The 22,619-nt window shown below is 38.5% G+C and overlaps 1 protein-coding gene across 1 annotated transcript in view; it reads right to left on the bottom strand.

Moving 5' to 3' along the window:
* ULK2 (unc-51 like autophagy activating kinase 2) overlaps window positions 1-22,619 on the bottom strand; it is a 54,050-nt gene that overhangs the window by 14,515 nt on the left and 16,916 nt on the right. The window contains exons 4-18 of the mRNA XM_075120906.1: window positions 22,087-22,119; window positions 21,624-21,660; window positions 18,900-19,073; window positions 17,459-17,532; window positions 16,208-16,309; window positions 15,744-15,802; window positions 14,262-14,344; window positions 10,893-10,943; window positions 10,443-10,528; window positions 9,466-9,637; window positions 8,242-8,302; window positions 7,889-7,981; window positions 2,644-2,781; window positions 1,076-1,221; window positions 767-847 (exon numbers count right to left, since the gene is read on the bottom strand). Of these exons, the coding sequence (XP_074977007.1) occupies window positions 767-847; window positions 1,076-1,221; window positions 2,644-2,781; window positions 7,889-7,981; window positions 8,242-8,302; window positions 9,466-9,637; window positions 10,443-10,528; window positions 10,893-10,943; window positions 14,262-14,344; window positions 15,744-15,802; window positions 16,208-16,309; window positions 17,459-17,532; window positions 18,900-19,073; window positions 21,624-21,660; window positions 22,087-22,119 (1,390 nt within the window). The remainder of the gene's footprint in view (window positions 1-766; window positions 848-1,075; window positions 1,222-2,643; window positions 2,782-7,888; window positions 7,982-8,241; window positions 8,303-9,465; window positions 9,638-10,442; window positions 10,529-10,892; window positions 10,944-14,261; window positions 14,345-15,743; window positions 15,803-16,207; window positions 16,310-17,458; window positions 17,533-18,899; window positions 19,074-21,623; window positions 21,661-22,086; window positions 22,120-22,619) is intronic.

Here is a 22,619-nt window from a genome sequence, read left to right as displayed (position 1 = left end):
CCCTTGTGGTCCCTTCTAACTCTATGGTTCTAATTCAATGTAAGATACCTAACATTTTAGATAGTTCAGACATAAGTGCCCCGTGAGCAGGAGAGATATGGACCAACACTGGTGGCAAAGTCACTATTTAAACCTCAGTTAGAAATGGTGTAGTTTGTTCTTCTGAGCAATTCTTCTGTATCCCTCGAGGCTAGTGGAAGGACCCATCTTAAATAGTATCAAATAAAGCATCATGAAGTCCTATTTCCTCCTTCCTCAGTTTGCTGCCTGCATGCCCTAATGATTTATGATGAACTAAGTTTATTGAATGCCTATAGCAAAACTAATGTCAGATACTGGTCGGTTCCCTGAGGGAATGAGGATGGGAATGTTGAACACAGACAGTGATATTTCTTGCTGCCATTTCTCATGACATGCTGATCACAACCACATTTCGAGAAGTACTTTACTGTTACTGATTATATTCTAAGTTCATTTCCATCCTTGGTAAATAACATGCAGGGGACCAGAATGAAGAGCTGTCCTTTAATATTGTGAACTACAGAGACTAGTCAATTCCTTATGGTCTTGTGGACGGACCACAGGGATGGAGATTGTAGTATTTAGAAAAGGTACCTAGGTCACCAAACTTACCATGTAACCTTCGGTAAGCCACTTGGGGGTAATGGAGGCACAGAAAGGCTATCTGTAAAGTGGGACTAAAATCCAACTTCATCCAGTGCTTTCAGGTCTATAGTGAAATGGAACTTGGCCTAATGCCACTCACCTGAGGCATTTCTACTCCTTGATTCATGCCCTTGAGGTTGACCACAGCAACAGTGCCCAAGCTGCTCAGGTATGGTTCCAACTAAGCAAATTAAAAGCAAGAATAAAAGTTTACATTTCTACCTTACTGATGAAGGAAGAACAACAGTATGAGAACAATAGATTGCAGGCTTCTTTTAAACAATCACTTAACATGAGCCACTTTTGCAAATGAAATCTAAATAGACAAGATTTGAATTTACCAGATACTCTCATGTCAAAGTTATTCCTGATATACCTCCCCTCATTATCTACTGATTTGTGAGCTTACCTAATGGCGAAGGAGAATACGGTCTTGAAGACCCTGTGGACAGCCTGCGTCCAACACCGTGCGCAGTGTCTGCTGGTACTGGTGAACAGGAGCCTATCTTCAGAAAGCCCATAGGGCTGGTATTAGACCGTCTCACCACTGCAGATCTAAAAAGATCAAACCCAAAACAAACTCATGACATTTTAGGGAAGCATATGAAATTGATGCTTATCCAAATATGATTTTAAATAAGCCTTAAACTGAACCCTCTACACCAAACATAAGCAGCATTTTATATCCTTTGGTCACAAAGTGGAATCACAACTTTTGACGCTGCTGTAATATATTACAAATTAGAAGTCATTTACCACAAATGTTCCCAACCTTTGGACAGCTCATTTTACCAGTTCAGACCCTAGTTGTAATAGCCTGTGCAATTAAGCCCATAATAGAGCATGGACCCCTGTGAACTCCCATTGCTGCATGCACAATTGAGTGGGAAAGCAGGCAACAGCAACAGACTCCAACACAAATGCTGATCATTAAGGCAGGAAAAGGGAGCTTAGAATATACCCATCAGAGGAGTGAAGTACTGGACCTGGTATGCGGATCAGCTGTTGGGAACAAGTTATTAAAAACAAAGTAAGGCCCTTGCCAAACTGCAGTAGTATAGCCTCAAAATTAGAAATCTTGAAAAGTCCAGATTAACTGTGATTTTTTTGTTTTTAAAAAGAAAACTAGGTTGCAAGTTATCTGTCTCTTGAACCTAAGGTTCTGGCTCCAGTGGGTACCGAAATAAGATAAATGGGCTGGGAGGCTGGGGATCCCATCCTCACATTGCAAATAGTCCTTATGCATGTGGTGGGGTTAATCAGCCAACAAGAAGCAGAGCAATCTGTTGTCAGAGGACCAGAAAGGAAGAAGCTGAGAAGGGAAGGCCAGAGACCTATCTTGTTAAAGGTACCTTACTCAAAGAGCAGTAATGTAGTAAACCTTTTGAAAGGGGGGCAGTTTCTGTCCCAGTCCCAAGGCTCTATAGAATACTGTACAGGATAAAGAGTGAAAGTCTGGGAGTGGGCCAGGAAGCAGCAAGTCTAGTTCGCCAGAAGAGCTTTTTATTATTATGAAGCACTAATTAACAACTCACATACCATAATCTGTCCCTTGATGTTCTAATAAAACAATGCATGCATTCATTAACGTGTGAAATAAGAACAGAAGAACTTATTACTGACATTTCAGTGCATGTCATAATAGAATATACAAAGAAGGACAAGAGAGCAAGAATTCATCCTTTTATTTCCTTGGGCAACATTTTAGAGTGGAAAAACCAAGTTTATTATAGGGTTTCTCTACTTCTCTTTTTCTGAAAAACTCACTACATTGCCAGCCATCTAACTGCAGATTGTGATGAACTAATATGTTGTACTCATTGTAAAGTCTGTTTTGAATTATTCCGTGCAAAACATTTAAACTCTTCATCTAATTCAGCTTACACAAAAGTAACTCTGGCAGCAATTTACTATGCAACAAGACATCTTTCAGTGTATAAACACAAATGAAGGCCAAGAGAAAAAGGAATAACTCACCTAGGTGATCCATGGGGGTTTGACACAGGGCTGGCAGTAGATGTGAGATTCTGCTCTATACGCTGATAATTCCGTAACTGAGTGGGAACCGGAATAGGTGCCGTTTCGCTGCGTGGGGACACTGAAGGCTGACATTGTCTGAAGTTGGAAGGTATTGAGAGAGGAAATGACTGCTGGTAAGTGGGTCTCTCACTAATTTGAACCATTGTCCGATTTAAAGAAAATCCCAGAAACAGGCAAACAAACTCCCGTTTTGAAGAGCACGTAGACAACACAGTCTGCAGTTTATCCAAGTTTGGCTCAATCACTTATAAAGCAAGATCAAGACCAGTTTGCCACTAATGGGCTTTTCTTACACTGGCCTTTTGCGTGCAGAGAACTGCAACGCTAACTGGTAGAATCAATCATGCAGCACAGTCTGCGAATCAGCAGAACTCCATTCCTCCCAGTCAGACTCCTCTGTTCACTACCTTTCAAAACAAAGTGGTTCTAGGAAAACCCACTGTGTAAAGAACAGGAAGTCCAAGAGCAAAACTGACGGGAATGTTTACAAAAGCTACTAAGGCACAATCAGAGATTTCCCAAGAGACATTGAGAATTCATAAAAAGAAAACATGTTATGTAACCAACTCCTACGTGCACAAAATGACCAGAACACCACACCTGAACACTGAACCATTTCATCAAGCTGCAGACGAGTCTTATGTACTTCAGCTAATAAGAGTCAGTGACTTATGTCTCAAAGTTAGTTTTGATAAGTGGATCAACTTTCTCCATGATAAGAATTTAACCAGCTATCACCACTTTCAAGTAAAAGCATAACTTAAGCACAGTTTCCAATTAACAGATCCCTCCAAGGAAGATCTCTGGTCCCTCATACACACTACCAACTTCAGAGAGAGAAAAAAATCATTAGAAAGATTTAAATCAAACCATTTTTACAAGCATTGTGTGATTGATACTTAATTTCAATTGTTTTCTAATTTATAATGCATTTGTTTATATTAAAAATTGATTCATAGCTTTTCTTCTATCCAGTACGAAGGTAATTTGTGAATACACAATATAAAACCTGTTCAAGTTTGTTTTGTCTTTTTAAAATAAAATCCAGTGAGATTTGTCTGTCCTCTTTAAGGTCTTCTTTTCTGTCTTAGATGCCTTATCCCTTCTGTCCCCCATGGCTCTCTCATGCTTCCCCTTGGATAACTATTGTGTAAAACATATCAGCCTGTATTAGGTTTTCTGCTTCAGCAGACGAAGACAAACTACCTAAATGCACCAAATTTTGTGTAGCATCTTGACGGATATCCTCTATTCCCAAAAAAAACAATGCTTTCATGCTGACGAAGGAAGCACTGGTGGTTCTAGACTAACAAATCTCACACTTTGCTGAATTTTACTCACAGCAAACCAAACCACAGTACAGGAGAAAACATAGGGTTATTCAGCTGTTGGGGAAATTGATACATATATGCCAAACATAACAGTATTTTTCTAGAATGTACTTCCTTTGGCTAACTCTGTTGCCAAAGCAATGCTCGTACTCTTTTCCGATATTCGTTTCTCACCTTTATAAACTGAAATCCCTCTGCAGATTTTACATACCAAGAAACTGAAAATCCAGCAGATTACCTCACATACGGTACTAGTCCTGTGTCCCATAAGGCTCATAACATTTCTTTCCAGAAGCCAGCTACAGACGACTGAATGACAAACTCCGCACAGATACTGAAGATTGGGAAAAAGGACCACCTCAGTGTAACCCCAAAAAAGCACAGACTATACGGACCAACTCTTCTAATCTTGGCCTTAACCCCAAGGGTACCTTCATGATAATGTCCCAAAAATCAGCCTCAGCCTACCTCACCCCTAAAGCGGCAGAAGAGAACCCTTGCTGGGAATCTAGCCTGTGGGCTGTGGTGGGAGCAACAGGGCATATTTGGGGTTGGACCCACAAAGGAACTTTAGAGAAGATAGTGAGAAAAGAAAGAACGCAACAGCGAGAAGCAAAAGGAAGGGGGGGAAGTAGCAAACAGAGGAACAGAATCGAAGGCAAACTGGAAGGAGGAAAGGACATCTGTGCACTCCTGTGTGTAAGCTAACTCTAGTCAGACAGCAAGGGTCCACCTGAACTAGTCACTTTCAAAAGAACTTGAACTATTTTCATCTTCCAGATGAACCTTCTGTTCCCTCTCTCCACAGTTAGATTTGAGCTATTCCACCACGCATGTTCTGGTCTAATGAAATGCTCCTCCAAGGAGCTGCAGAAAACCACTGGAAGACAGACTCAGTGATGGAGCAGAGGAGCAGCCAGTCAGCATAACAGAAAGCTGAGAGCCGCAAGCAGGCAGAAGTGCCAAGTCATCAATTATTCAGAAAAAAATTCACTCTCTCTGGAGAAGGAAGTGGCAGACAGAAGTTGACCAAAAGCAACAATTTTTCCTACCCACCTTGCTAAAGCTGAAGGAAATGAGTAGTCACTGCAACCACGGCCTGGCTTTGGTTCTATTGAAAGCTGGATTCTTGATATTATTTTGAAACAGCTGCATTCATTACTTTGCCATTCCATTATATGAAATATTCCTTCCTTATACAGCACTGAATTCCCATTCACTAACCCTTTTAAGGATCTCATGACTTGCTTTACTCTAACACAGGGAGGCAAAACAAATGGATAAAACTGTTGTGAAAATACCTCCTAACATAACATGATCTACAACTCCCCTGGGGATGGTGCTTCCTTAATGAGAGAGAGCAGTGCCTCTTCTTGCTGCTATTCAGTGACTAGATACTGTTGTTAATTCAGGAGTTGTGAGCACATTTGAGCAGATAATACTCTGTCAACAGTTTTCTGGCAGTCTCATCAGGCTGCAGAACTCCAGCTCACATTTATAGAAGTTTCTCAGCTTTGCAACAATTAAGATATTCTGCACCTCATCTGCTGCAGTGGTGAATCTGCCAAAAGATAGTAATGAAACCACAGCTTTAGGGGTCACATGCTGAATGGAAGGGCCTAAAGCTTCTGTGCATAGAGGGCAGGCTGCGTACACAGAATCTGTACAAAGGCATCCAGTGGCATGGTGGGGGAATGAAGCAGATGCCCCACATCTAAATTCCAAGCGCAGGGGGAGCAGCAGTTACTATATCAGTAGCAGGGGTGGCGGCTATGCAGATGCTTCAGGTCGTGCTGCTGGGTTGGGTGAAGTTCTCTCCTCACCTGACCCCACTCCCTCTTAGTTATGTGCAAAGCTCATTTACTTAGACTTTGTACAGCAAGTTCTTCATTTTGCCCTGAAAAAAGTGAGTTGCCCCTTTTTCATCTCCTGAATATTAACTATAAAGTCATTTAAAGTCAACATTGTGACCTATTTCCCTGCTCCTCATTTCGTTGAAGAAACATACAGCTATTCTTGGAGGGCAGTGGAAGCCTCCACCCAAAGTCCAACTCTGGGTATTATTCATACAGTTACACAGTTTAGTAAAATTAAATTAACCAGTCAATCAGAAAAAAATCATTTCTCCATGGAGATTAATTATACCTGATGAAAAATTTGTAACTAACTGTAAATTAATATTTCCCAGCTTGAAAAACAAAATTGCATTGTAGTTTGAACTGTATAAAACCAAAGTATCTTGACCATCAATAATATACACACACTACTTTTTCAAACTACATCCAAAGCAGCTCAATATTCTTAACCCCGTTTGGCTGTTAGGTCACCAGATACCAGGTCACCTATAGTAACCAGACCTAATAATTCAAAATTTGATTAAGCAGTAATTAAAAAACCTGTAGTAGGAATACCAAACACCTGTTCCTAGCCAGCACAAATAAGTGGCTCTCTGACATTACCAATGTGGAAATGCACCTAAAATACTTTCCGTAACTTCAATTAACATTAACTTTGACTTTAATTTAGAGCATAAAGAGACTTTCAGACTATACTTACAGTATTTTGCATACAAAACAACTCAGACCTAAAAGGCATTCAAAAATCAGCTATTCTGTTTCTCTGCCCTTAATAGGTATAAGCTTCACCTTTTATATTTAACAGCCCATATGTTAGCAGATTTTGCAAACTGCTCTGTGATCAGCACAAAGTGATAAACTTATCTTCTTATGACAAGCCTTTCTAAACAAAACAAATGCAATATCATCTTCCTGTAACATTAGCATAAGCCAAGGAAACAGTCATTATCTGCAGTCGCTATTTGGATAATCATCCCACTTTTTCCCTTGTAACAAAAATAGGATTATGAAATGCATTATTTCATCAAATGACAAATTAAATTCTTCTGTTTAGGTATTGATAGAAGCATGGGTACACATGACGTTTTCCAAATGTCACCAAGTCAAAAAAAAATGAATTGCTATTTGTCATCATCATCTGACAAGCTGTACCCAGAACTTTGTCTTCAGTTACAAAGTGTTTTGAACATTTAAGTCTGGTATATTGCAAAGCAGAATTCCACATACAGAAAAAGGGACTGTAAACCATTGTCTCTTTGCAGATAGCTATTCAACACACACAGTTCCAAGATACTGAAGGATGTTGGTGGATCACTAACAATTAAAAACTCTAATGTACACGAGTATGTCTGAAAAGCCAATGTGCTATCAGCGTACCAGACACACAAGGTGGGTGAGGAAATACCTTTTATTGGACAAACTTCTGTTGGTGAAAGAGACAAGCTTTCAAGCTACAGAGTTCTTCCTCTCATTTCTGTGTAACTCGAAAGCTCATCCCTTTCACCACCAGAAATTGGTCCTCACCCACCTTGTGTCTCATATCCTGGAACCAGCACTGCACACATCAGTGTACCAGTTTATCAACATTTAACTGCAGCAGCCTTACTTTTTTATAGCTCAATAGCTGCTTTTAATGGCCAGAATCCCTAACTGGAGGTCAGTGTGGTTTACCACATAATGCTAATCAGACATGTCGACCCCTTTTCTGGAGGGCTGTGCCTGGACACCTAATGCTGCTGCTGACATTCAGAATTAATCAAAAAGCCAAACACAAATTCTTTCTTTCCTCAAGGAACTTAATTGGGTGCATCTGAGCCAAAAGTTAATTGAGCAACCTTCTACTGCTAAAACCCAGTTAACAGCAAATAATAAAGAAAGATCTGGGATAGTTGCACTATCCTAAATGAGTTTCCAGTAGGCAACAGCAGTGTAAAAAAAAACCCTACAGCAACAGAGAAATCATTAAAAAGATGGGAGATCAACTCAATAACATACCTGTTAGCTGAACCAGAAGAACTACTTCGGGTGGAGCTTGAGGATGGTTTCTGTAAAGTTCCTGAGCTTCCAGAAATGGTTAATGGTGACTGCCTGTTAAAACAAGAAGCCACAAACACTGTCACAGAATATGAAGATCTATCTATAAAAAGAAAAACATTGAGTTCTCTGTCGAACTTGCTGATCTCGAGCTATTTAAATAGTCAGTGTGTGTTCTACTGGGCATATTCATCTTCCACACTTAGCAATGTAAAATTAAACCAGTCACTGCCAAAATCCAACAATTGTAAAGCCGTACTACAATATCAGTTTTAGACTATGAAACTTAGTTCGATAAAACCCAGCACACATACCCTCCACACATCATGAAGTCGCTCGAAGCCCGTCTGCCAGCTGCTCCCAATGGCATATCATCTACAGAAAAAAGCAGAGAACAAATTGAAACCAACATAATTTAGTCAAGTCTTGAAGATACATCCTTCAATAGTCTTGCTTATATGAAATCTTTTTAATGTCTATTATACTTTACATACATGCAAACTAAAAAACTTTATCGCCATATTAGCTGCAAGAAATAATATGAACTGCTTCACAGAAGATATCCCAAATCTAACCCAAATGTAAGCTGTTCCAGAGAAAGTTGGTTCTGTAACAGACAGTTGGTTTTGAAAAGGAGTATCGAAGATTTTATTCCCAAATAACCCTAATGTTTAAGGCAACGTATAACTAGCTGCAGCACAGTATGTCAGCGCTGCGAAACCCTACACCACTGATCTCCAGAAACTCCTCGGAACACAAAACCACTTAACTGAGCCAAAGATCCTGGACAACATTTTTTAAAAACGGAGATGTTTGCAGTGGCCTGGGGAAAGCAGGCGATTCAAACAAGCCACTAAACATTCATGGCTTATGTTGCCATGATGAAAGTTTAACAAAAATGAAAACACGGAGTACCACGAAACACAATATACAGTACAAGCCTTGTGTGAAACTGTATGGTTGTGAAGTCTAGTCTTTCATTGTTTCTTAACTTGAGACAGTAAGTTGCTGTAGATGGAAGAAAGGCAAGGAACTGAACCTTATAAAGTTGACTGGCAATGCTCAGCTGGTCTACAAGTCACATGCTACAGCATGCCCACAGTCAACTGCTAGGACACCTAATGATTCTATGCATCCCTTATTCACGATGGGCTTGTTTTTCCAGTGTTAATAAATCAGAATTCTCTGTGAATTAAAGGACCCTGATTTCAACCCCATGCCATTGTTGCCCTCAGGCACTCTGATAAGCAGCTCAGAATAAAACCTAGGATACAGGGGTATGTGCACAGAAACTAACCCTTCTACCTCTGGTGCCACCTCCAATCCTCACTCTTTTACAAATGATGAAATACACTCTGCAATAAACAGAAGGGTATTCTTAGGAAAGAAAGCACAATAAAATATCAAGGAACATGCTCCCAATATAAATTAAGATAGGTTTGGAGAAAATAAGAGCAACCCCAACAATAGGATACAAAAATATTTTTTAAAACAGCGTGGGAAGCGTTCTTAAGCATCAAAATAAAGAAGATTCTTACATGAGTGATCTGAAGAGACGTTGTGTGGAACCAGAACAAAATCATCTGTGTCACAAGAAGAGTTCTTGCTACTGGTGCTGGCGGAATCTTTGGACACCTGAAGATAGTTAGGAGGACCCAATGGTGGGGAAGACAAGTTGTCTTCTTGAATATGCTGCATGTCTGGCAAGGACTGAAGAAAAAGTGAGAATCATAAGCCCAAATGGTTCACGATGCAGGATCTCCCTTTAGAGGGCAGGCTCCCAATACAATAGGGTGAATGCTACCTTGTGCATAGCTAGCTGGAAAGAATATAGGGAACAAAAGTAAAGGTGAAAAATATATGCATTTAAATTATAAAAATTCTCCGAAGTCTTTTAAAAATACTAATTTTAAATTTGAATTGTGAGACCCTTTTCAGATGGCAAGGAACCTTATTACTAAATACGTATGTAAAGAAAACCTTTTTTGAAAGATATATTGAAGCCAACTTAGGTGTCGTTTCAGATACACAATTTCATATTCAGATAGATAATGTGACTCTGAAGTTATTCATTCAGTCATCATTCTTCATGGACCCAGGAAGAGATCGTGGCACTTACTCCAAAAAGGGCTAGAGAACTGATGGCCATCAGTCTCTGCCAGTGTAAGGGACCTCGTAAGAGTCCAGAAAGAGGCTATCCACGGATTACCGGGGAAGCTTATTCACTGTGTTGGAATTCACACCAGCACAACTACTGATCTGGCACAGTCTTATTAAAAAAAAGCATGAAGAGTGGGAAAGGATTGAAAACCTTTACAAAACTGCTGCACTAAAAGGCAGCAGTACGGCTTGCTCTGCCTTTTATTTTTGTTTTTTAAAGTAACTGTTTAGACTATGAGAGCTGAAATTAAAAAACATGTTAGAGGAGATTTGACAATTTCTGCCTGCACATAATAGCAAATGGAGGAATATGTTTTTGACAAGGGTTATTCTGGAAGCAAAACAGAGAACTTACGGGAGGAGAAGCAAAACGACAAGGAGAACTACCGCAGGAGCTGCCAGAGATTGAGCCTGCATACGTGGGCACTGGAACAGGGCAAGCTGGAGGAGGAAGAGAGGACTGAGATTTGATTAGATGAATTTTCAAACAAATGAATTGACACAATACAATGATTTCCTCAGGGCTGGTTTTAATTTATAAACACTTTCAGAGCTTGTAAGTACACAGTTAACGCATTCACACAGTGCTACTTAAGACCAGCTGAAATGTCTAAGAAATGCGTAAATGGCAACTACATTTCAACCAAACATGACACTCAAAGATTTCACACTTTTTTTAAACTAACAGTGGAGCATGACTGCTGATCTGTGGAAGATGTTTCAGAAAGAATACGCCACTCAATAGCATAATTTTTTTCTAATATGGCTAACTTATGAAAATAAGTGGGAAAATGCAACTACTTACACTTTTTGACTGTTGAAATCTGATCAAGGAAAGGATGGTTGAAGAACGCTTCTGCAAAACAAAATGTGATACAAACGTCCGTCAACCTACAAACCATATTAGAATCTGCATTATAGCGTACAAGGCAATAAGTGGTTACCCTTCCACAGAATCAATACTTCACACCCAGATGCTGAAGAGCTTATAAAAGATTAAAGTCTTCCAGGTTATGTGTTGCTATTACACTTGGAAAGGAAATACAGTCAAAAGCTTTAAAGAAGTGGCTTGCACTGAGAATCAGACCAGATGTTTAAGGGACATTTTATGACTCAATTTTAGGGTTGTAAATAACTGATATGTACAAATGGACAACGTTTGGACAGTCACTAATAGATGGGGTTCTTTATATTCAGTAACCCTACAGTAATTCAATTCCACGTTGCTAATCAAGATGGGAGGCTCCCTTACCTTTTGCACCACTAACTACTCCTTCTTTTGCAAACCCTCATGTTGTGGCCAGCGACTAAGTCAAATAAATTTTGAACTCCTCAGTGCTACTCCACAGCAGCATGAGGCATTCTCCCTTCCACTCCCCAAGGGGCAGAGCACGCTGCCTCTGTAGCTGGTTTCACAGTTTAAAGCGGAATTAATTTAATTTTTCCTCAACCATTTGTGCAATGAACTCAAGCAATTCATTGGTTATTGCTTCAATAACAAATCTTTGAATCTGTCACTAGTAACTGGGTACACTGAGATATGTTTAATTGCTTTGGCACATCCAGTTTGGTAGCACTTTGCATGGTTTATTTTATATTTCCAGAAGAGACAGCTAATTAGATAGGGAAAATGAATCAACTATGCAAAACAGTCCTAGATCTTTGTGAGCTTACAATTTGCTTAGAACAATTAAGGAGGAAAAAAACAAACAATGCTGTTCACTAGACTTAAGCAAATCTCTCTTTCTGCAACAGCACGATACAAGGAAGTGAGCATAGTTGCATAACTCTGGCAATCTAATGATTAACTTTATCTGAGGGTGAGGTGTTCTTGAGGTTGGGCACAACATCTGCTATTCCAATCTGTTCTTTTGTGATAGGCAGGATTTCAAATGCTATTTATATCTTAGCAAAACACAAGCAATTCAAATGATCACTCTTCATTTGTTTACAAATCATTGCTGCCATATTTAATGCACTCCCCTTTAAAGCCCTTTCTTGGCTGTGCCTGAGCTAAGGCCCCCCACGCCCTGCCAAGTGAAGCACACACTGCAACAGGGCTTCCCTTGCGGATATCAGATGGCCCCCAAAAAACCCAAATCAAAAGTAAGGCGTTAGGTGACAGCTAAGTTATATGTTCACTTCGGCTAGTACTGTTTGCATTTCATTAATCAATTCAATAACTCATCTGTATCAGAATATCTGATTGGGAAGAAGATTTACTACTTTGTGCTGTAGATTAGTTGTGCATTGTTACTTATTAGTATCAGAAAAATCAGCATTTGTGATGTGTTGACTTCTCTCTTAACCCATGTAAGTTTACAAATCAACTTCTTCTGCAACAGTCAATATGGTATGTGGTATTTTATCCACATTTTGCTCAACTGCAGAACTTCCTACTAAGGGCAGCTCTTACTATGAATACTGTTGCTGATTTCAACAAAACTAATCGCTGTAGTAAAAAACTGCAGGATCAGGCACTTAGCTATTCTGTTATTGATTTTTTGGTCTGAATTAAGTAAAATGCTTTTTTATTTTTTGAGATATCTTGCCAGAACTCCGAAAGCGAAACATAACAAGAATTAAAAATATTCTTATATGAAGAGAGAAATCGAGTGAAGAATTCAAAAGCCTATTGTGAATATTCTCCCCCACTCTCCTCATTGCACATACACAGGAACGACATAGGCCAAATTGTGATTCAACTTCTATATTTGCATAAATGATATATAATACCTAGGCTTGTGTATGCAGTTAAGTTGTGATCGCACAGTTTCACAAGCAGAATCCACAAAGTTGTATTTATTGTGTAGAGAGCAATCAGCACATAAAGCATTCAGATTTTACAAGCTCACAGCCATGTCTATTACATTTCTGACTGGATTATTTTCTGCTCCTCCTAGGCTTTAACAGTCATTGGTAATTCTCTACTAGCACTAATTCTGATCATAAGAAAAATATACAAATCTGTAAACAAATCATCCCAGGCATAATAGATACTTGGGAACTCGTTCTCTGCCAAATATGAACAAAGCTAGTGTTACATCAGTCTTCCATGCCCCTTCTACATATACACACAGATCATATAGATGTGAGCTCAAACCAGACATGATCTGTACACCACTGTTAAAACAGAGATGTGTTGACATAAAGCATCATGTATATGCTTTACACAGGAAAGCAAAGGGAGAATCCAATTTTGTGGAAGCTGTATTTCTCTAATCAAAGTGGAAAATGTTTTCAGCAAATCTAAAGCCAAAAGAGCACTTTAAAAACAAATTATAAATCACTGTAACATGAAGTTTAAGGTATCTCACAATGAAGGCAGCTGTATCCATTCGAAAACAGTATGCAAACCAAACCAGACAGAAAAGCACAGCTCCTCTGCGCACAGCTACTATGTGACAGCTGGCCAGCGAGAGATAGAAATCTGGCCTGGCAGAACAAGGGTTTAGTTGGAAACATTCCCCAACAATTACAGATGACAACTAGACATTAGAAAAGAAATGCTATAAATAGTACACCAGCCCACTATTTCAATGCTCCTTTTCTTTTTTAATTAACAACATTTAAAAGCTTGCAGGTTGTATAAGGTTTGTTCATGTTTAGAATGATTATTTATGAAATTCTGTTTCTTAGAAATAATCAAGGATTACGTAAGCAGAGCATAAGTAGTTGTTTACCACCTAATAAAATATGACTGTCTGCTCTCCACCAACTGTTCTTGGGCACGTACCCAACACTGAAGCAAGCAGCAACAAGCAATTTAAAAACAGAAGTTGCCCACTCTCAGATATTTGTTTTCTATCTACTGTCACTTTTCCCTTGACTGCAACAAATTAACACTGGAGAAAAAGACCACAATTGAAAGTGGTCTACCAATCTACATTTAATAACTGGTCGTAAAAACAACCCAATCAAAGTCATAGATATAGATTTGTTTTCATATGGACATGAAGACATTCCTGCTAGGTGACTGTGATGTTAATTATCTAATGATTTGTGGATGAGTATCTTGTGTCCTCTGAGATGAGTGAGGGGAAAAAATATTTCACCTGTGTCTACATCCAATTAAATCAGATGACTGGAAAATTATACTGAATCTGTATATAAACAACAGGGTTAACAGAGAAAGTAAAAAGTCCCTGGAAATGTTTATCAAAAAATTACATACCGAAGTCCATTCTATCTTTTTGGTTTCTCTGAAGTAAACCCAACAGTAGGTCAGTCAGATATGCTGATGTTTCCCTAGGAATACTATATACAAAGAGAAAGAGAATCAAATATGCATTAATTTCTATTAATATTACATTCCTACCCAGGAAGCTAACATCCTGGAATAATACTGCATCTTCACAACAAATGCTTGACTGCCTTACGCAGGATACACATTTGGACTCAGGATGGGCAGTGAAAGGATGGTACATGTGCCACAGGTATTACATTACTCCCAAGTCAACACAGCAACATTAAATATCAATTCCTACTGGGTCCAGGCATCACAAAGGAAAGGAAAGTGGGATGGCTAACTCATACAATTGTCAAGAGGGAAATAGTGGCCCCAGAACCAAGGTTGTAAGAACTCAGCTGGTCAGCAATTAAAGCCAGGCATAAGGGGAATTCGTACTTGATAAGCCTGGAGTAAACCAACTAAGACTTCTAATTTCAATTTATCAAGATAAACCTATTCCCCTCTCCCCAATATTCTCCTGATTATTCACATTTCTGAGTGGAGTTGTCAACTCCACGACCAGACTTGTGAAGAGACTCCCCCTTCAAATATAGATTTGGGAGAGGCTCCGCCTTTAGAGGTCTTTGGATGAGAACTATACAGTTGGGCCATGTTTTTCAGAAATGACTAGTGATTTAGGACACCTTGAGAGCCCAACTTGAGGCACTTGAAAGGGAGTAGTGCTCCAAACTTTCAGAAAAAGAGGTCCCTCTAATAGGTCTTCAGTGGGGCACCCAAAACTGAGGCACCCAAAAATCACTAGTTACTTCTGAAACTCCATCGTGATCTCTGGAAGACTGTCAGATATACACCAGTAGCTAATAAGTGCCTTATTGTACGTTAGTAGGGAAGACACCTTTTGATTTGGTATTTTGATGCTACAGTGCAGACAACAAAAACAAATGAAAAACAAAATAAAGCCAAGATGAAGAACTTCACAATATGTCACGCTCTGAAACAGTTCCCAAACCAGCACATAGTCCCTGTTTGTCTCCATGATTTATATAGCAAACCTGTTTAAAAACAAAAACAAAACACACCCAAAAACTGTTGTCTGTCAGCCCTGCAACCTGAAGCTGAGATCTGAGAGTCAAGCTGGGTGCTCTCTCTGGTTTGTTCATCAGTAAAAGACTTCGCAAATGGAACTTAATTAACAATTCTGCTGATAGACTACACCCAGAAGAATCTAACTTGCTCGCCCACAGTTGTGTTGGCTCTGCAGAGCCAACAGGAGTAGTAAAAACGTACTTGTCACTGAAGTCAGTAGATATGATTTGACAGGCACATACAGCAGATGTGTTGGGTGATGTGGTTCCATCTTTATATAGTCACTTTGGGAAATCATAACTGTATTTTAAAAGAGATGTAACCATCCAAATCACTTGATTTCCATAGATATAAAATTACTACACAAAATATACATACCTAGGAATCAGATTCCTGTTTTTTTCATAAAACATTCTCAAGTCTTGAGGACTATTGGCCTGTCAAATAAAAATGTGAATTTGTTTAAAAACCTCACTTCAGCAGAGAGAATAGCCTTCCCACATGTTTATGCACATGCACACAAAAAAGGAGACTTGGACAGTTCAAGTGGATACGTGGAAAGAGGCTTACAGTACCGTAAGGGAGATATGAGCTCAGAACTAACTTTACTGAGCATCCTTAGGCACATGCATCCCAGACTTCACATTCAGATCTCAAAAGGACCGAGTGTGAGCCACCCTTCTCTTCTGACTATGCACAGCCACCTGGTCCTTGAAACAATATCAACAACGTACCATGACGACATTATGCATCCTCATCCTCATGGCTGGCTGCAATACCACAGCTGCTTCTGTCAGATGAAAATGACCAATCAAATGAGAGGCTGGGAAAATAAGTCTTACCTGAAAAGGTGGCTTCCCAACAAGACACTGATAAATCACAGTTCCTATACTCCACAGGTCTGCCTTGGCATCATAGTGTTGCGACATAATAACCTCAGGAGCCTGGAAAACACAGGAAAGTTACAGAAGGGATTATGAAAAACTGGCAGCCACAATGGTACAAATCAAATAGTTAATATTTATCTCACTGCAACAGGATCAGACCACAAATCAAACTGCAGTAATAGAAGGTCCAGTTTACTGCAACAAGGTCAGTATTTTGATAAGATAAAATTTAACATTTTAGTCTGTACCACTGTATGACTTCAGACACCAGACTGTTTACTTTTTAAACTCTGAACACCTGCATTCTTGGAGAAAAAATGTAAATCTTGGTGCTATTAATATAGGAAAAGGAGGCAATCTGCATGCATGGAGATATGCGAAATGATTAATACCTCATTCTTATACAGTGCTTTTTCATCAGCAGATCTCAAGTGCTTTACAAAGAAAGCAGTAAGTATCATCACCGCCACTGTACAGATGGGGAAACAGAGGAACCTAAAGATGAAATGACTTTTCCAAGGTTACCCCACAGGCTAGTGGCAGAGCTGAAAATAGAATTCAGGTCTCCTGAGTCCCTGTCCAGTACTTTATCAACTAGGCCACACTGGCTCAGAAAGACAAAAGGTAATTAAAGTGAAATTGCTATCTGGAGTTATGAGTATGAAGGGAGAATACATAAATGCCATTTTCATTCCAACTACTGAAATAACTGTTCGTTTGCTCCCAGTCTTCTTCCAATGTTTGCATTCTAGCCATTTTCCCTTCCTCCCACTCTTATTCCACAGAAATTGGGAATCAGGCAATGCCCTACTTCAGAAGACAATGCCAGCAAGTACAAAAGCAACTAGTATGCAAGCTTACGGATTAGTTTCTAGTGCATCAAGAAGTATGCAAGAACCAACACGTCTCATAATCCATAATATCAACACAGATACCAAGGCTTATTTTAATTTACCAGAATATTTCTTCACCACACTGCTAAAGAAATGCTCAGTTTTCCCCTCATTCCCTCTCATTTTAACAGTCATGACCTCCAGGTCTCAGAACAGCATATGCTGAAGAAATAGTGGAAAGGTGAACTGTATGCTCCCCTTATCATCCTCATTAAATAGCACACACTCACCTGTCTCTAAATGGCAAACCCTATTTCTTTGATAACAGAATATGTAACAAATACAGGATGTAGTTTAAAATACCATCACTCACCATATACATAGGGGACCCACACAAAGTGGCAGCCATCATGTTACTATGCAGGTAACGAGCAAAACCAAAATCAGCTGTTTAAAGAAACACACAGTCATTGAAAAGAAAAATAATGCTTAAACCTATGCACTCTATAATGGATTTAATCTTTCGTTATCTGCTGTAATCACCAGTTAAGAGTGAAAAGTAAGTGCAGTATTATCATAAAATGCCAGCTTAGTGGAGTAGCAGAAGGCTGTGTATAAACTCGAAGAGAAGCAAACAGGAACAATGCACCAGCCTCCTTAACAGCAAGCCAAGAAACAGCAACAGCATCATTTGTACAAATTGCTACTCAGCCAACTCTCCAGCTGCAGAGTACGCTGTTTGGCGTCAGCAGGAAAGGATTAAAGACAGTAGCTAAATATAAATGGTTCATTAAGAGTGATAAATACATGTCTGCTTAATTAAAATCACATCAGGTAAAAGTTTGGAAATTTAAATTTCAGATGCCTGAACCTTTCTGCACAAACAAAAAGGGTGGAGAATTGTCAAATATGGCGGCAAGGGGAGGAATTTTGCCTTTTCTATACTGATTAGAAAACAGGAATGAATTTATTGGAATGGGTCATATCCTAAACAGGAATCTCATTTTTCAACAACAGAATGCATCATAAAAGAAACAAATTAAATACAAAATGTCTGTTTCAATGGAAACTCACTGCCCTAATTCATCCAGATAGAACATTTTCAGAAATTCAGTCAGGGTAAGGTCAGTACAGTTCATATCCCATGTCAATTACAATGCCAAACTCTTTCCTACCAAAAATATACCAAAAACTAAATCTAGAATCTTTTTAAAGAGAAGTCTTAAGAGTCCTACCGCCAGAAGCACATTCTGAATTATAAACAAACTGCCGATTCAGACATTCTGAAATGGACTAAAAATTAAGCAAGTTTTTAAAACTACAGGAAACCAAAGATTCATGTTCTCTCAATTAAAATAGTTTAATATTAGAACCATTAGTCAGCATGATTTTATAACTGTTCTTCAGGATACCTGTTTGATCAAATTTAACCAAAAAGTTCATTATAATTCAAATTTCTTAATACTGGGGACCCATCTGATAGCATAGACTTCTATTCTCCAGGTTTGTGTGATTTGCAGCAATTTAAATGAACAAACTCCTAAGGCAGAACCTTTCATTCTACTGCACTATAAAGTCGCAATTGAGTGGATTTCACTGTATTTGAAAAAAGAACAGGAGTACTTGTGGCACCTTAGAGGCTAACAAATTTATTAGAGCATAAGTTTTCGTGGGCTGTAGCTTATGCTCTAATAAATTTGTTAGTCTCTAAGGTGCCACAAGTACTCCTGTTCTTTGTGTCGATACAGACTAACACAGCTGCTACTCTGAAAACTGTATTTGAAGTTTATCTTTTAAGGAGAAGAAGAATTTACCTATTTTGATTCGTATGCCACTGACGCTTGACTTCCTACGACTTGCGTAAGACAACAAGATGTTCTGTGGTTTAAGATCTCTATGAATTATTCCCTTACTATGTAGGATACGCATAGCGGCTGCAATCTGCTGGAGGAAAACTCGGATGGTGTCTTCACTAAGTGTTCCTTTAGCTGAAAATACATATATTTAAACACATGATAAAGTAAACACCACCTGTATTTATCTTGAGCAAAACGGAATAAATGTAACACCACTGAGCTGCACTGAAAGTCTGAAAGAAAACCAAACAAGTCACATTCCTGCATTCAATTAACAACAATGGTATTTTAAAGTTTTTCTATAAATGTATAATCCCCAATTACACATTCAATATGCATTTCTACAGCTTTACTACTAGTGATATTTTTGAGTTATCTGTATTTACAGTAGTCTACTCAGCTTTGTGGCATTTTGATTGTAAAGCTTGTCATCATCACTGCGGAATGCTGTTCTGAGCCATCTAAAAACTATAGAACTACAGGAGGCAAGCAACAGGAAAACAGTTTACTAAACATTTACTTAGAATTGCACAAGTATAAAAGGTGTGCAAGACCATGCTGCCAATATTAAACCCTAAATCTGTTCTCTCTGTTAATTAAGTTACATTCCATATAAGTAGCTAAAGTATGCTGGAAATAACATTCATATACAACAGCTGTGCTTCAAAGAAAATAAACTAATTTTTTTTTGTATAGCTCTCAGAAAGATGTTAGATGACTTGTGCAGGAACATACCATGCAGTATGAGAAAATATGTAGCTTTTTAAAAAAAACTGAACTTATGGTCCGATCCAACTCTCCTTGAAGTCAACTGGAGTCTTTCCAATGATTTCAATGGAAGCTAGATCAGGCCCTTACTATACATAGATGCAGTAACAGCAGCTGTTAGTAAACAAAAATCCATTCCACACAAAAAGATAAATAAAGAATGTGATAAAGATGATACAAAAATGTTACTTTCCAGGGAAGGATGATTTATTTCTCCCCAAAGAGAAAACTTTTAAAAAGATGATTTTAAAAAATGAACTCATGTCATGATTCTGAAACTTGTGTCATCACCCTAAGCAGAGGCATGCAAGAGTTACATGCATTACTCTGCCTAGTAAAACAAAAGTGCTTTTTCACAAAGCCTCATTATCCAAGTAATTCAGCAAATTTCTAGAGGCAATTCCTAGAAAAGGGAGTGGGGAAGAATCAAAACAAGGTCAGCAGCACCACAGACTCAGATTTAGAATATAATCTGACAAAAATTTGCACCATGTTACCGAAGTGTTAGATTAGAACTTTTCTTCTTTCAGCTCTACAAATAATGGAATGTTTTAAATTCAGCTGTTTCAGGATAGGGACAAAGGCATGACTTAGACCAGCTGTGCATGGACAGAACTCTTATAGATCGATCACTTATTTTATTAGCTTTTGGTAGAGTTAGCATTAAAAGAAACATTTACAATGGCTAAAAGACATAACTTTTATACAAATGCAAAACCTGAAGCTGTAAAGACAAATAAGAATTTGGTTTCCAAATTCTTGGAGAGGTGTGTTATAACATAAATATAATAGTTGGAATACTTCTTCCACTAGATTTAAGAACAGCTACCGAACATAAACAGAGCCATACTGGGTCAAGATCAATGGTCCATCTAGCCCAGTATCCTGTTTTCCAACAGTGACCAATGCCAGGTGCTTCAGAGGGAATGAAAAGAACAGGAAATCATCCAGTGATCCATCCCGTTTTCCACTCCCAGCTCCTAGAAATTAGAGACTAAGGACGTCCCTGACCTTCGTGGCTAATAACCATTGACGGACCTATCCTCCATGAACTTAACTAATTCTTTTTTGAACCCTGTTATAGTTTTGGCCATCACAACATCCTCTGGCAACGAGTTCCACAGGTTGACTGTGTGTTGTGTGAAGAAATACTTCCTTTTGTTTGTTTTAAAGCTGCTGCCTATTAATTTCATTGGGAAATTTCACTGGAAAGACTATACAGTAGAAATAGATGGTGGCAGTGTAAGTTTATACCAGAAAGTGGAGCAACTGATGGGAATTCGTTGGGTACATACAGTGATCCATGTTGCTAACCAAAAAACCATAACCTCCTGACCCAACATTAATAGTAAGTTTCACCATCTTAAAGCATGTTCTCCTAATTCAGCCACATAGGAGCTCAAATCTCTGACTTCCTATGTGCTTGGGCATCACAGAAACTTAAGTATCCTGGTACTTAACCAGAAACAGTAAACTGCATTGCCCTCACATACAGGATTGCAACAGGGTTTCCCATAGCATTCAAGACTCCCCAGGACAGAAAGCAAAGAATAAACCAAAAAGGAAAGAAAGTCCCCAAAACATAGCCTCATTAAATCCTTCTCAAGGCACAAGTACCTCCTTACACTTGGAAACTGAGTTAATTAAACTGGGTGCAATCTATCTAGAATTTATTTCAAACAGAAATCACTTAACATATTCAACATTAGCTGCTTTACTGTAATAGTGAAATTTGGAAAGCAGGACATTCAATGACCACATTCAGTGTCGACACTGATGACATTACATTAGAGATATTACACAAATAAAATATCTACATCAGAAGCAAAAAAGGAATACTGATGGATTTTACAACTGTAGACTACAGTGTTTAGCATGACAGTATACAAATAGAGAAACACGGTAATCAAATACCTTGCAAGTAATCTGCCAAGTCTCCACCATTGCAATACTGTTGAAAAAAAGGAAAGGCTTGTACTCAAAATGTAGATGTCTGAATGTTCACTCCATTTATTAGATGTTAATTTTCATTTCTTATATGTTTTTTCCTAATAAAATCTAGAAAATCTTTTCCATCTGTTTGACTTTATTATTATTTTTGTCAGTTATTCATAGTTATTAATTCTGGTGTGTAATGGAAACATTCCATTAAGAATTATGGTATTGTGATCATAAACACTGCATAATTTATAGAACACACAATTATTGCCATCTTGAACAGTGCATATGAAATTAATGATCCAGCTTTCAGATTTACAAATTTCAGCTGGCCAAGGTTATATTGCAGCTATATCTGCTTAGTCAATACATTTTTATAGCACTTTTGTAAATTAAGACTAATTCAAATCCAGTTAAACAGAAACATACACAAACATACCTCCATTACCAAGAAGACAGAGTTGGGCATTTCCTGAAAGAAAAGCACAATAAATTTTATTTAGGGAGATGACAAATTAGGGCCTTCAAAACAAAAACAAACACACACCTCTTACCCTAACCAAATATAGTATTAGATTATCAATTAAATGAAGTGACCTTGCTCAAAATCATTAAATTTTAGTGTAATAACTGATGTTCCTAAGTCTTACGTTTAAAAGTGTATATTAGTTCTCATGAAGATTGCCAGACAAATAATCAAAGAATCTCTAGCCATACAAAATACACCGCGAAGAGAGCAACAGTGTGAGTGTCATTCACACGTTGTCCCTTTAACCTTCATACCTATTCAGTATCTCAGCCAACGCTATATTAATAAAGGGCCAGTCAGGTATCCCCCCATATTTGGCCACCTCTTCAACTGGACACCAGTCCAACCAATCAGCCATTAGATGATATCTGTTGGTTTTTAACATCCTGGCTCAAATTTGAACTAGTGGCCATTGCAAAAGGCTGTTTAAGATTTTCCAGAGC

The sequence above is a fragment of the Caretta caretta genome, chromosome 17, assembly GCF_965140235.1.
Source record: "Caretta caretta isolate rCarCar2 chromosome 17, rCarCar1.hap1, whole genome shotgun sequence".
In the NCBI taxonomy this organism is placed as follows: Eukaryota; Metazoa; Chordata; order Testudines; family Cheloniidae; genus Caretta; species Caretta caretta.
Note: the sequence above shows the minus strand (reverse complement) of the source record. Positions and strands in the feature narration are given on the sequence as shown.